Source organism: Poecile atricapillus, chromosome 10 (genome assembly GCF_030490865.1).
Source record: "Poecile atricapillus isolate bPoeAtr1 chromosome 10, bPoeAtr1.hap1, whole genome shotgun sequence".
In the NCBI taxonomy this organism is placed as follows: Eukaryota; Metazoa; Chordata; class Aves; order Passeriformes; family Paridae; genus Poecile; species Poecile atricapillus.
In genome coordinates this window covers 20,847,014-20,859,814 of record NC_081258.1, presented here as the reverse complement: position 1 = coordinate 20,859,814, position 12,801 = coordinate 20,847,014, and the positions used below count along the sequence as shown (strand labels likewise).

Genomic DNA, 12,801 nt, shown 5'->3' with positions numbered 1-12,801 from the left:
GTCACGGGTGGGCACAGGCGGGGGGGGAGGAGGGATGGCGGTGGGAGATGTGCACGGTGAAATGGAGTGCCCCCATCCTCGATCCCCTTACACCCCGCAGCACCCTTCCCCGCTCTTCCCCATCCACTCCGGAGCAGCCACGCGGCCCCAGGGCAGCCCAGCGGGTTTATTATGGAGGGGACATACAGAACAGCCATGCCAGCCCAGGGCACCGGGCACCCCGGCACAGCCAGGGCTTGGCACAGAAGCGGGGCCGGGGGGACAGCGCAGGGGCTGCGGGTGTCCCACAGCAGGATCCATCCCCCAGGAGCTGCCCCGCAGCGGGACCCGTCCTCCGGGGCTCTGCAGTGTCCCACAGCGGGATCCATCCCCTCGGGGGCCGGTGACGGGGACAGAAGGGGATGGCAGGGGCAGCGGGAACGGCTTCTTCCGCCCCCTGGTCCATAACGTATATAAATATAGAAGCTGTGTGTATCCATCCTATGTATATATGTACATCGGGGGGCTGTGCCGGGGTGACCGGCACCCCCCTGGCGACCATCACCGGGGCGCCCGGCCCTTCACGGGAGCCACGCGTCGCTGTAGAGGGAGCGGGCCTTGGCGCGGCGCCGGGACGCGGCGCTGGCGTTCAGGACGGCCACGCTGCGGCGGCTGGAGCTGACCACGTCCGTGACGAAGCCGGCGCAGTCGGAGCAGACGTCGCGCAGGACCGAGCCCTGGGCGTAGATGTGCGGGAATTCCTCCTCCACCCGGCGCCAGCACGGCCCCGAGAGCGAGCTGCGGCACAGGGCACCCCGTCAGCCTCCGCCGGAGGAGGAGGAGGAGGAGGAGGGAGAGGGGGAGGAAGGCTCAGGGACTCACTGGAAGGGCTCCCTCCGGCGCAGCGGCGGGGCCCTGGGCGGCAGCGAGCCCGGCAGGCTCTCGAAGCCCAGCGCGTAGACGGGGATGTGAGCCAGCTTCTTGGAAGGCATCTTCATCTGCCGGAATGTGGGAGTCAGGGCGGGATGGGACAGGGACAGGGACAGGGACAGGGACAGGGACGGGATAGGGCATACAGGAATAAGGATGGCTGCAGTGACAAGACAGGACAGGAGTGGAGTGGCATGGGACAGGGACGCAGTGGCACTACCCAGAGCCAGTCCCTTACCTTTAGACTGCAGGAGCTACAGACAGACCTGAGTACACAGAGAGAGGTGGGTGAGAGGGGCCATTGTGGGGACCCTGCTGCTGCCCTCCCAGCCCCGTGGCACGGCACAGCACGGCACAGCATGGCACAGCTTGGCACAGTGCTCACCTCTTGCAGAAGAAACACGATGCAGGCCAGGAGAAGAGAGGAAACTTGGCCCTGCAGCAGCAGCAGACCTGTGGGCAGAGCAGGGTGAGCTGGGGGTGTGTGGGTGGGGACACGTGGCCCCCAGCCCCTCCAGCCCCCCATTCCCACCTTCCCCCTCCGCAGGCTGCTGTACAGCTCCTTGCTCTGCAGGAACTTCTCCATCTCAGCCTTGACCAGCACCCTGCGCACATTGATCATCTCCTCCACAGTCAGGGCCAGGCTCTCCACAGGGTGGCTGAACTCCTGTGGAACAGGGGGGAAATGTCACACTGGACTGTGGCACAGGGCACGGTCCAGAGCACTCCTGTGCCAGGGCAGAGACTCCAAACATGGGCAGAGCATCCCTGGCATAGGCAGAGTGTCCCAGGACAGGCAGAGTATCTCTGGCACAAGGATCCCCCAGCCTCCATGTGTCCTTGTGCCAGGCTGCCATATGCCCACGGCCATCCTCGCCTGTTGTCCCCAGCCCTTGTTCCCAGCTGGTGTCCCCAGAACCCACCAGCCAGAGGTGCTTGGAGCTGCTGGCAGGGGCAGCACTGGATCCATCCTCCGGCCTCTCCTCCACAGCACCGAGGGCAGCCCGGGGCAGTGCTGGGCCATCTGGCAGCGGGTGGCAGCTGGCGGGGACAGAGCCTGCCGGGAGGGACAGGGAGACCATGGCAAGGTCATGTTACCCAGTGCCCCCACTGCTGAAAGGCGGGGCACAGACCCCTGGGGACAGGGACATGGGGACTCCTGGCAGTACCTGAGCGGGGCCGGGGCTCGGGCTGCAGTGGCTCTGGGTCCCGGGGCGCAGCCTGGTCACCCCCCAGCTGGCTCTGCAGCTGTGCCAGGTCCTGCTCTGAGAAGGAGCGATCCCGCTTCAGCGGCACCTCTGTGGCTGGAGAGTCCTCATCCTGCAAGGCCATGGCACTGTCACCAAGGGCACCCCAGCACCCCCCGAGTCTCCCCACCTCTGCAGGTTCCCCCTTGCCTCAGAGAGGTTCATCTCCTCCATCTCGGCCAGGGTGGGTGCCTTGAGCAGAACTCGTGGCCGTGGGCGCACAGGCACGGCACTGGCCGGGCACCGGGACAGCTCGAGGCAGGAGCTGGAGGTCAGGTGGCCGGCACAGGCATGTGGGATGCAGGGCAAGGAGCTGTATCCTGCAGAGGGACAGGCTCAGTGCCGTGGGGATGGGCACACAGGTGACATAGCACAGCAGGGAGGGGACATCGGTACCTTTCTGCTCCACGGGCCGGAGCTTCCGCTCCTGCCTGATCTCCTCCAGGATCTTCTCATGGAGCGTCCTCTGCTTCTGGGGCAGCGGGCGCAGCCGCCGCTCTGATGCCTGCGGGATGCACAGATGGGACACCCAGGGATGGCACCCATGGGACCCACCAGCACTCTCACACCAGGGAGGTGGCCCGGTGCTGGCACCCACCTGCTTCAGGGGGGGCCGTGAGCGGATGAAGTCAAGTATGAGCTCGTGGGCATCTTTCTTCACCCGGGGGGGGATGTCTCCATCCACCTGGGGAGAGAAGGGGGTCAGTGCTGGGCTGGAGAGTGGCAGGATGGAGGGTGAGGGGCTGGCACGGTGGCCACGCTCACCATGACCTTGCGGAGTTTGTAGTTGCGGGCACGGATGTCCTGCATGAGCATCTCAAAGGGCGTGAGCTGGTACTCGGTGGGCAGAGGGTTGAACTGCTTCTCTTGCACCTTCTTCAGCTTCACCCCATGCCGCAGCTCCCTCATCAGCTGCACCCACAGCCGGGCCTGGGGGCACACACAGACACGGTGTCAGCAGCCCCCCATGGCCAGCACAGCCCCCATGCCCGGCCACGCTGCCGTACCCAGTCTGTGTTGCGCAGGTTGCCCAGCTCCGCCGCTGGCCGCTCCTCCTCTTCCTCATCCTCCTTCAGCTTCTGCAGAAGCTGTTGAGGCACAAGATGCTGTCACCCTGTCCTGGTGGCACTGAAGGTCCAGCCGGGAGTGCAGCGCTGAGGTGCACCCCAGTTCCTATTCCCAGCCAGCACCGCAGTATGGCAGAGGCTGCACGGCCAAACACCGGCACCAGCAGCCCCGGTTGGGATGGGCAGAAGGGGCACTGCAGCCTCCCCAGTCCCTTGTCACTGCAGGTGCTTTCCCCGGCAGGGCGGCGGTGCCAGCGGGCACCCATGCTCACCTCCTTGGCATCGCGGATCTTGGCGAGGAAGGCCATGAGCTCCACGGTCTCGGCGAAGAGGGCGCGGCACACAGCCTGGTAGTGCGCCGGGGCGCCCGCGGGGTCGGCCAGGCGGGCGGCACAGCAGCGCATGGCCTGGCCGAAGGTGCGCACGGAGCGAGGCGGCCCCTCGCCCCCCTCCTCCTCCTCATCCTGCCCCCCATAGCCCTCGTCGGCCGTGGCGCAGCCGCTGTCCTCGGAGTCGCTGTTGGTCATCAGGTCGATGAGCTGCTCCAGGCGCGGGCTCAGCTCCCGCTCCTCGTTCTCGTCCAGTCCCCAGTCCAGCGCCCGGTACACGGCAAAGCCCAGCGACTGCACCATCTGCGGGGGACAGCACCGGCTGGGGACCCCGTGCACTCTGGCACCGGCTGTCCCCGCTCCCCCCTTGCTGCTGGGTCCTGTCCCAGGACCTGTGACCCCGGGCGAGGGGGGCAGGGAGCCGTGCCCACCCCACACCGGGCTGGGATGGCAGATGGGGCAGGTCACCGGTCCCCACGTACCTGGGCTTCGGCGGAGGGCGTCAGAAGCGCGGGCAGGTCTGGGGGAGGAGGGCAGAGTCACCACCGATACCCACGGCCCCGTGCTGAGTACTCCACCCTACATCACCCAGGGATGTGGTACCCACCCACTCCGGCTGTGGAGCCCCCACCCTGAGCTGCTGACACCCCCTGCTGCTCCCCCCCCCCCAAGTTGGGATCCCTTCCCTGGCTCAATCCCGTGCTGTCCCGGTCCCAGGGCATGGCTCCAAGGGACAGCAGGCACCTGCCCATTGAGCCCAGCTATCCGGCGGTGCTGGCACAGCTGCCCAGAGGGCACATTGTGGGGGCACAAGCATCCGTGTACCCCTCACCTCCGGGGCTGGAGGGAACTGAGAGCTCTGCACCCCCGGGGAGCTGCCCCCTGCACTCCTCTGGGGTGTGGACACCGGCAGTGTGGGGACAGGCAGCCGCAGCTGGAGCATGGCACACGCGGGAATCCCAGGACATGTTTGTGGGCAGTTTGAACCCTCCTGGCAGCTGCAGCACAAGGAACACCAGTGGCCTCTGCAGTGTCCCCAGGGCTCCCGGCTCCACTTCCCTCATCATTAGCTCTGCATTGAGCTGATCAATGCGGCAGCCACCAGGATGTGCCAGCCGTGTGCAAGCCAGGAATGGACAGGAAAGGCAGCACAAGCGGTGGCCCTGCCATGGTACCACACACAAGCCCATCAAAAAACCGTGTCCCGGACTGTGCCTGGCTCCCACTGCAGTGACAGCTCCTGGGATGCCACCTGGTGGGTCCCAGCAGCTCTCGCCAGTCACCGGGGCACAGCTGAGGAGGGAATTCCCATAGGACGGGGGAGTGGAGCGGTCCCAGAGGGTTCCAGAGCTGCTGGCTCACCTAGTCCGGATCCAGCTCTGTGCCCTGGCAGAGCTGCAAAGCCACGTGCCAGGCTGGTGCCACCACCTGCAGTGGCACCGAGGGGCACCCGGAGCCCTCCCAGCCTCAGGCTTCACTGTAAAGCTTTCACTGTTTCATCCCTGGGGACACAGCTCAGGTTGGCACAGAAGCAACCTGGGAGCAGGAGGTGGCACAGTAGCACTGATAGGTGGCACTGGCAGGTGACACAGGCTCCAGCCCTGCGGTGGCTCAAGGCAGGGTGTGGGACCACTGCCATGCAGGACCAGTGGAGCCGGTGTGACCACGCCATGCCCAGCTGCCACGGGCACGTGCCATGCCTGTGCATGTCCCTGCCCTGGGCATGGAGCCACCGGATGCGCCCCCGTGTCTGCTCAGCCACCGGCACTGAGGACACACAGTGACCCCGCAGTGTCCCTGCCCAGCGTGAGCGAGGCCACACAGTGACTCGATGACACCAGGCGCCATCCCCAGTGGCCTCGCTGTGGGGCGAGACGGGTGGAGGCGCTGGCCATGCTCCAAGTGCTCCTCGTGGCACCCAGCCACCCGGTGTCACCGCTGGCAGCCAGCCTGGTGACACCCCGGAACCGTCACAGCCATACCCGGCAGTGCAAGCCACCTGTGGAAGGGTGGCTGGGAGGCCAAAGGCCAGGGATGGGACTGTCCCGTGTGCCACTCCCGGGGCCCGGAGCCGGGGACAAGGTCCCCTGCAGTGCAGATGGGTGCCCATGGATGTGCCTTGTGTCCATGTGGCGGTCCATCTGTCCTTGCTGTGTGTCCTGCAGCCCCTTGGTGGATGCCAGGACCCTACAAACACCCACACGTGTCCCACAGCGTCACTGGGTCACCTGGGACGTCCAGTGCTAGTGACCTTGTTGGTGATTGTGCCACGCCAGACCCCCAAGTCACCAGCCCACGCCCTCCCCAGGCCCCAGGCCACCCCTTGCACCGATACCGGCAGTGCTGGCGTCAGTCCCCCTTGCCAGGGCCAGGGGCTCACCCCCATCCCTGCCGGTGCCGCTTTCCTGCTCCCCGGTGCTGGGACGGGCCCTTTTTCCTGTCCTCACAGTCTGTCTGGTGACCCCCTGCACCGCTGCCCTGCTGCCGGTGCCTCGATGTCTGCCCCCCCTCTCCGGTGCCGCTTCTCCTGCCCATCTGCTGCTCCGGGACCGCTTCTTCCCCGCCGCTGCCGGTCCTTCCCGCCGGGGCCTCTGCGGGTGCCCCCCCGCTGCCGATACCCCCGCTCCCTCCGCGTCCCCGACGCTGGTGCAGCACCCCCTGCCGGTGCCGGTAAGTCCCGGTGCCGGTAAGTCCCGGTGCCCCTAAGTCCCAGGTCCCCGCTCTTTGTGCTGGTAAGTCCCGATGGGCCGGGTCCCGGTGCCAAGAAGTCCCGGTGCCAGCAAGCACCGGTGTGGGTAAATCCCAGCGCCTCGCTCCTGGTGTCAGCAAGCCCCGGTGCCGGTAAATCCCGACATCCCGGATCCCCGTGCTAGTTAGCCCTGGTGCCGGTAAGCTCTGGTGTCCCCGTGCCTTTAAGTCCCAATTCCCCGTTCTTTGTGCTGCTAAGCTCCGGAGCAGGAAAGCCCCGATGCCGGATCCCAGTGCCGGTAAGCTCCAGAGCAGGAAAGCCCCGGTGCCGGATCCCAGTGCCGGTAAGCTCCGGTGCCCCGCTCCCAGTGCCGGTAAGCTCCGATAAGCCCCAGTGCCAGTACGTTCCGGTGTCCCGGGTGTCGGTGCCCGTAAGCCCCGCTAAACCTTGGTAAACCCCCGTGCTCTGCTCCCGCGGTGCCGATAATTCCCAGTGCCGGCAAACCCTGCTGCCCCGCTCCCGGTGCCCGCAAGCCCCGGTGCTCCCCGGTGCGCTCCAGCAAGTCTCGGTGCCCGTAAGCCCCGGTAAACCCCGGTAATCCCCGCTTGGCGGTGTCGTCCCGTCCCCCCCCCACGCGGGCACCGCCCGCTCCCGCCCCCCCCCGGCGGCGGCGGCCCTCACCGTGCGGCGGGGCGGGCAGGCGGACGGAGCCGTCGGCGCGGAGGCGGATGTCGGTGGTGCGGAGCGGCGCGGGGGCCACGGGGGCGGCGGCGGCGGCGCGGCAGCCCTGGAAGCAGATCGCCCAGGCCTGCTCCTCGTTCAGCGGCTGCTCGTAGCACTTCAGCACCTCCTCCAGGGACAGCTCCCGCGGCGGCCCCGCGCCCGCCCGCGCCATCGCCCCATCCCGCACCGCCGAGCGCGGGCGGGGCGCGCCGGGCGGGGGAGACGGGGCGAGGCCGCGCGGGGCCACGCCCCAACAAGCCACGCCCACTCCGCATCTCCATCCCGCACCGCTGGGGCACGCTCCGGGGGCGGGGCCGCGAAGGGGAGGGGCGGTGGGAGAAACCCCGCCCCCGCACCGGCACCGGCACCGGCACCAGCACCGGCACCGGCACCGGCACCGGCACCGGAGCGTCTCGGGATGGCGCGGGCCGGGCAGGGCCGGGCGGTTCGGGACGGTACGGTACGGTAACGGCACGGTACGGTGGGCGCGGCACGGCGCGGTGGGCTCGGTACAGCCTGGCATGGCACGGTACGGCGCGGTGTGGCGCGGCACGTTACAGCACGGCTCGGCACGGTGTCTCATGGCTCGGGATTGTTTGGCACAACGTGGGACAGAATGGGACGGGGCAGTGGTGTGGCATGGCACAGCACGGCTCGGGGCAGTATGGTACGGCTGAGTGGCACAGCTTGGCATGGCACGACACAGCTCGGCTCCGCAGGGCACATCAGAGCTCAGCAGCATGGCACAGCACGGCTCAGCGCAGGACAGAACCGTTCAGCGCCCATGGCATGGCATGGCACGGTACAGCACAGCTCAGCACAGTGTGGCACAGCCTGGTACAGCCTGGCACAGCTCGGCACAGCATGGCACAGCTCGGCACAGCCTGGTACAGCCTGGCACAGCCCGGCACAGCTCAGCACAGTGTGGCACAGCTCGGCACAGCCTGGTACAGCCTGGCACAGCTCAGCACAATGTGGTACAGCCTGGCACAGCCCGGCACAGCTCGGCACAGCCCAGCACAGCTCAGCCCGCCCAGGCTGCGGGACTGGCAGCAGGGAGTGGTTGCACTGGGTGAACCGGGAGCAGAGTGCAGGGTTCAGGGTGCACAGCGGGGCACGGGGCACGGATTGCAGGGTGTGTGATGGGGCAGTGCCCAGCACGGGTGCGGAGCAGTGCTGGGTGACACCCCCGAGGGACACGAGACCCCCCCGTGCCCCAAGAGGAGCAGGGTGGCCACGGTGCACGGCTCAGCCCAGCCTGGCTCTTGCCCCATTGAACCCACACTCCACATGTGGGGCAGCACGGGCGGGGCACGGTGGCCTTGGCACCAGGGTCACCTGGGGACACACGAGCAGGAATGAGGGCAGGAACACAGGATGCCAGTGCCCACGGGGACTCCTGCCATCGGAGCAGTGGGGTGCCAGGAGAGTCCTGGGGCACTCGGCTGGGATGAGGAGCTGGCACAGGAAAGGGACCAGGCTGGGACAGGAAAGCTTCCTGGAGGGAAGGACAAGAGTTCCAGGCACCAGGGTGTAGTTTGGGCATGGCCAGGAGCAGCAGGAGTTGTGTGAAGGTGCCAGGATGAGCTGGAGTCTCTAGGGAGACAATATCCCATGGGAATGTGGTGTGTGGGGTTGGCATCCTGCAGCCACTGGGAAAGTCTGACACGAGAGCAGGATCACCTTTGGGCACCAGCTGGTCCCTTCAGACACACAGGGAGGGCAGGATTGTCCTGACACAGCAGAAAGGACAACCAGTGCATGGGAAAGGTCAAAGGGAGCAAACGAACACTCTTGTCATGATGAGCTTCCCATTTCCATGATGGAAGGAGAATAAAATCCTGTCTCAGCTCCATTAACCAATGAGCATGAACTGGGATCAATCCCAGGGCTGTGCTGGCAGGGCTGGGACAGGGACGGAGCTGACACACAGCTGCTCATCTGTCCCAAATGGCCAAAGAGCCTCTCCAGGGCTGGAGATGTCTGTCAAAGAGCCTGGGATGGAGCAGAAAACCTCTTCAGTTCCCATCCCAGAGAACCCGAACAGTGCCAGCTCCATTTTTTGAGGAGGAAACTGGGATAATGGAGCTGGGATGCTGAGAAACACAGCCCCGGTGGTGCCCTGGGGTTTGAGAAAGGGGAGAAGGGATACGGGTGATCCAAGGTGTCCGTGCATCTCCGGGAGCTCTCAGATGGGCAGTGGGGCGGGTGGGACCGTGTTGCAGGGAGTCATGAGCGCGGTGCCAGCTTCATCCCCAGCTGGATCCACACGGGATCCTGCCCAGCTGCCGCCCCCGGGGCAGCTCGTGGCCGCGGCGCCGACATCTGGGTGTGAATTGGGAGGTTTGGATGCCCCGTTTAGCCTGTAACGAGCCGGTTCGGAGCCTGTTTGGATGCGGGAGGAAAGCCACCCGTGCTGCCCACCGGAGCAGAGCCGTGCCGGGCCGGTTCCCAGCTTTCCAGCGCCTCCGGACACAGCCGGGGCGGCACCGTCGGGGATGGGAGCGGGAGGACGTGCGGCGTTTGAAGGAAAACTCACCCTGCAGGATTCATGGGAAGGCATTTGCATGATAAAGCACGCAGCCTTTTGCTTTGGGTAAATCTGTAATTAATACGGAATCGTGGTGTAATTAAAAGCTACCGGCATGGAAAACTCAAACAGAAGCCAAGCGTGTGTGTGGATGAGGGAAATAGAATTAAAGCCGAAAGAAATTAGGGGGAAAAGAAAGATGAAGTGATTGGGAAATGGTGTCAGGGCACTACGGGAGGGTTGGAATTCCTGGCTTCTGCAGTGTGGAAGCAGAATAAGGTGGGGAGCTGGGATGGGGGACGGACAGAACCCTTTCCCAGCCACCTGCAGCAGGGCTGTGCCCCTGTTTCCTCGTGGATAATCCATTCCCCTGGCTTTCAGCTCTCATATGCAAAAAAAAATATCCTTACAAAGCCACTGGGACCTGACACGAGCGCGCAGAGCACCTGTGGGGTGGATGTGCCTCTCCTGCTTTCCCTCCATGCTGCAATCAACTGGGAACGTGGAGGAGGGAGCATTTTACTGGGCAGTTTGCTCCTCAGACATGGCCAGAGTTTGAGGGGGGGTACTCTGAGACCTTGAGGACATTTGTGACCACTCTAGAGGCATTTGAAACACCCTGGGGAACTCGGGGGCACCATGAGGACCTTAAGGTCACCCTTGGAAACTCCCTGAAGACCTTGAAGGCATCTCAAGGACCTTGGGAACACCTCCTGGAGCACTCTGGAATGCTGAGCTCGGATGCCTGCTGGGGCCAGTCAAGTTGGGAGACCCCAAAATCTGGGGCTGCCCAGACCACCCCCTCAAAATCTGGGGCTGACACAAAGCTGCAGCTGGCATTGGGGGTTAAAGCGCCTCAGGAATGTGACTCTGGCAGGGATTCCCAGCCTCGGTGGGATCCCGTGGCACTGTCCATCCTGGACACCGTGATGGATCTGCTGGCACTGCTGGCTCCCGGCATCAGCATCACGTGCCACTGACTCACACCCTGCCAGGCCACGCAATAAACCATCCATCAATAAACCATCCATGGCAAATTCCAGCCAGAGCTGCTTCCTGATGGTGGACACACCCCGGGGACTTCATCTTTCCATAAAGAATCATCATTTCTGCTCCAAGCCGTGGTGGCCAACAGCAGCGGCTCATTGTCAGGAAGGATCAGATCAAAGGGAAAAATCCCTCTGGGAATTCTACTCTGCTCCCTGTGAAACTTTGAGGTCATTCTAGATTTAAAGAGATCTGAGGAAACAGAGGGTGAAGGGTTTTGGACGAGGGTCTGGAGTGCCAGGACAAGGGGAATGGCTTCCCACTGCGAGAGGGCAGGGTTAGACGGGACAGTGGGAGGGGTGGGGAGCTGTGGCTGCCCCCGGATCCCTGGAAGTGTCCAAGACTTGGGACATTGGGGCTTGGAGCAGCCTGGGACAGTGGAAGGAGTCCCTGCCCATGGTGGGAGGTGGAACAGGATGAGCTTTAAGGTCCCTTCCAACACAAACCATTCTTTTCCAATCCAAACCATTCCGTGATTCCATGATTTATTCTCCCAGCAATGCTGGTGATTTTTCCCTTTGGGAATTCCAGCCTTTCTTGTCCCCTTCCCTGGGTGGGATCAGGGTCAGCAGCATCCTCACTGTTCAGAGCTGACAGGACCGGAGTCCCCCGCACTGTCCCGCACAGTCCCCAGCTCTCAGCCCGTGTGGAGCGGGTCTCCTCACGGTGTCCCGCACTCTCCGCAGCTCTCAGCCCGTGTGGAGGGGGTCTCCTCACCGTGCCCGACCCCCGTGTTTCCCCCATCCCTCCGTGCCCCGCTCCCGCCGCTCCCGCCGCCCTTCCCAACATGGCAGCGCCCAGCTCCGCCACTACCAAGAGGGCGGCAGGGGGCGGGACCGCGCCGCGTATCAACCAATAGAAAGCAGAGATGGGGTGGGCGCGGCACGGCCGCTCCTCCCTTCCAGCCAATGGGAGAGGTGGGCTCGGCCGGCGGCAGCCAATGGTGGCGCGGGCTCGCGTGGCGGGAAGCGGCGGGCCGCGATGGCGGGCGCGGGCGGGAGGAGCTGGCGGGATCTGCTCGGTACGTGTGGGCTGAGGCGGCCCCGGGGCGAACTCTGCGCCGGGCGCTCCCCGCGGGGACAGCGGAAGGGACGGGGGGCGTGAATGTCCCCGCTCTGCTTTCGTACACCGCTTCTCTCTACCTGCACACACCCCTCTCTCTGTCCCCGCGGCCCGCTCCAGACACCCACCCACATCTTCCTTCCTCAAAACCCCCGTGCCCCGGTACACAACATCTGTCCTCGGGACACAGCATCTGCCCTCGGTACACAATATCTCCCCTCATACACCCCCGTCTCCCTGCCCTTACGACCCCGTATGTTTTCCTCACATCCCCGCTTTGCCCTCATCCACCAGCATCAGGGAGCGGGAGGTGGGAAACCTAACCCAAAACCTAACCCCAACCCTAACCCTAACCTCAACCCTAACCCCAACTGTGAAAAACGAGGTTCACGTATTTTTTTATAGAATTTAAAAGTTTAATAAAAAGACAATCAGGAGATAAAGTATGCAGATACGGCTGGGTGTCTCTGCGTTCAGCCAAGAGAGCACGCCTTACTAACAAAGGATTGTCTCTTAAAAATAGACTCCTACTACATATCCATAAATTCTCATACATATTCAGACATTCTTCTTCGGATTTTTGGCGTTCCTCTGTTTAGTTTTTCCTTTCCCCCCTCCTTCCCAATAGATCAATCTTCTAGGTGCCACTAGGTTTTATGTCCTTCGATAACGGGTGCCATAATTTTTTCCTTTGGAGGGCTTGAAGGGCTGCTTGTCTTCCTCTGGACAAGATAATCTTAGGATGCAGGGGGTCTCTGACTATTTTCTTTTTTAGTCTCTGGGTTATATAAACAGGAAAAGTAGTTTGTGCTTTAATATCATGTTATAGCCTAACATCTATGTATTATACCACTATTTCTAAGTTTCATCAATAACAGAAATAAAGGAAACTATATTAATACAACAAAATTTTCTAATCTTATACATATAACATTCATTATAATATTTGTGAAAAGCCAATAATATGATATGCATTTATAACACCAACCCTAACCCCAACCCTAACCCTAACCCACAGCCAAGGGAGGTGCTCTCAGGGTGCCCTGGGAACACACTGGTCAATAAACCCAAACTTCTCAGCAGGGAGAGCCAGGAAGAGGAAAAGCTCCCTTGGGAGCGAAGCAGAGCTGCAGGAAGCGGCTCTGCGGCTGCTGGATCGCCACCAGAACCTGGGTGACCTTCTCCTGGAGGTAGGAAC

General features: G+C 63.5%; 2 protein-coding genes across 4 annotated transcripts in view; one reads left to right on the top strand and one right to left on the bottom strand.

Moving 5' to 3' along the window:
* Positions 1-147: 147 nt before the first annotated feature.
* On the bottom strand, positions 148-7,805 carry SPIRE2 (spire type actin nucleation factor 2). Its single transcript, XM_058845812.1, has 15 exons — positions 6,923-7,805; positions 4,035-4,072; positions 3,496-3,855; positions 3,164-3,244; positions 2,922-3,086; positions 2,755-2,841; positions 2,553-2,661; positions 2,307-2,476; positions 2,079-2,229; positions 1,833-1,966; positions 1,442-1,576; positions 1,295-1,362; positions 1,148-1,175; positions 862-977; positions 148-777 (listed from the first exon to the last, which is right to left on the bottom strand). The coding sequence occupies exons 1-15, from the start codon at positions 7,704-7,706 to the stop codon at positions 561-563; spliced, it is 2,643 nt and encodes an 880-aa protein (XP_058701795.1). The 5' UTR covers positions 7,707-7,805; the 3' UTR covers positions 148-560.
* Positions 7,806-11,509: 3,704 nt separating this feature from the next.
* The window catches only part of FANCA (FA complementation group A), a 32,289-nt gene continuing 30,997 nt past the window's right edge, over positions 11,510-12,801 (top strand). For all 3 annotated transcript variants that reach the window (XM_058845816.1, XM_058845815.1, XM_058845813.1), the window contains exons 1-2: positions 11,510-11,562; positions 12,684-12,793. In XM_058845816.1, the coding sequence (XP_058701799.1) occupies positions 11,523-11,562; positions 12,684-12,793 (150 nt within the window). In that variant the 5' untranslated portion in view covers positions 11,510-11,522. The remainder of the gene's footprint in view (positions 11,563-12,683; positions 12,794-12,801) is intronic.

Bases quoted from the DNA above. Each gene is read 5' to 3' on its own strand.
- SPIRE2 (XM_058845812.1), bottom strand. From the start codon at position 7,706: ATGCTGCTGAGCTCTGATGTGCCCTGCGGAGCCGAGCTGTGTCGTGCC. The intron at 3,087-3,163 runs GTACGGCAGCGT...GTGTGCCCCCAG, and splicing joins ACCTGCGCAACACAGACTGG to GCCCGGCTGTGGGTGCAGCT. The intron at 1,967-2,078 runs GTACTGCCAGGA...CCCTCCCGGCAG, and splicing joins CGAGCCCCGGCCCCGCTCAG to GCTCTGTCCCCGCCAGCTGC.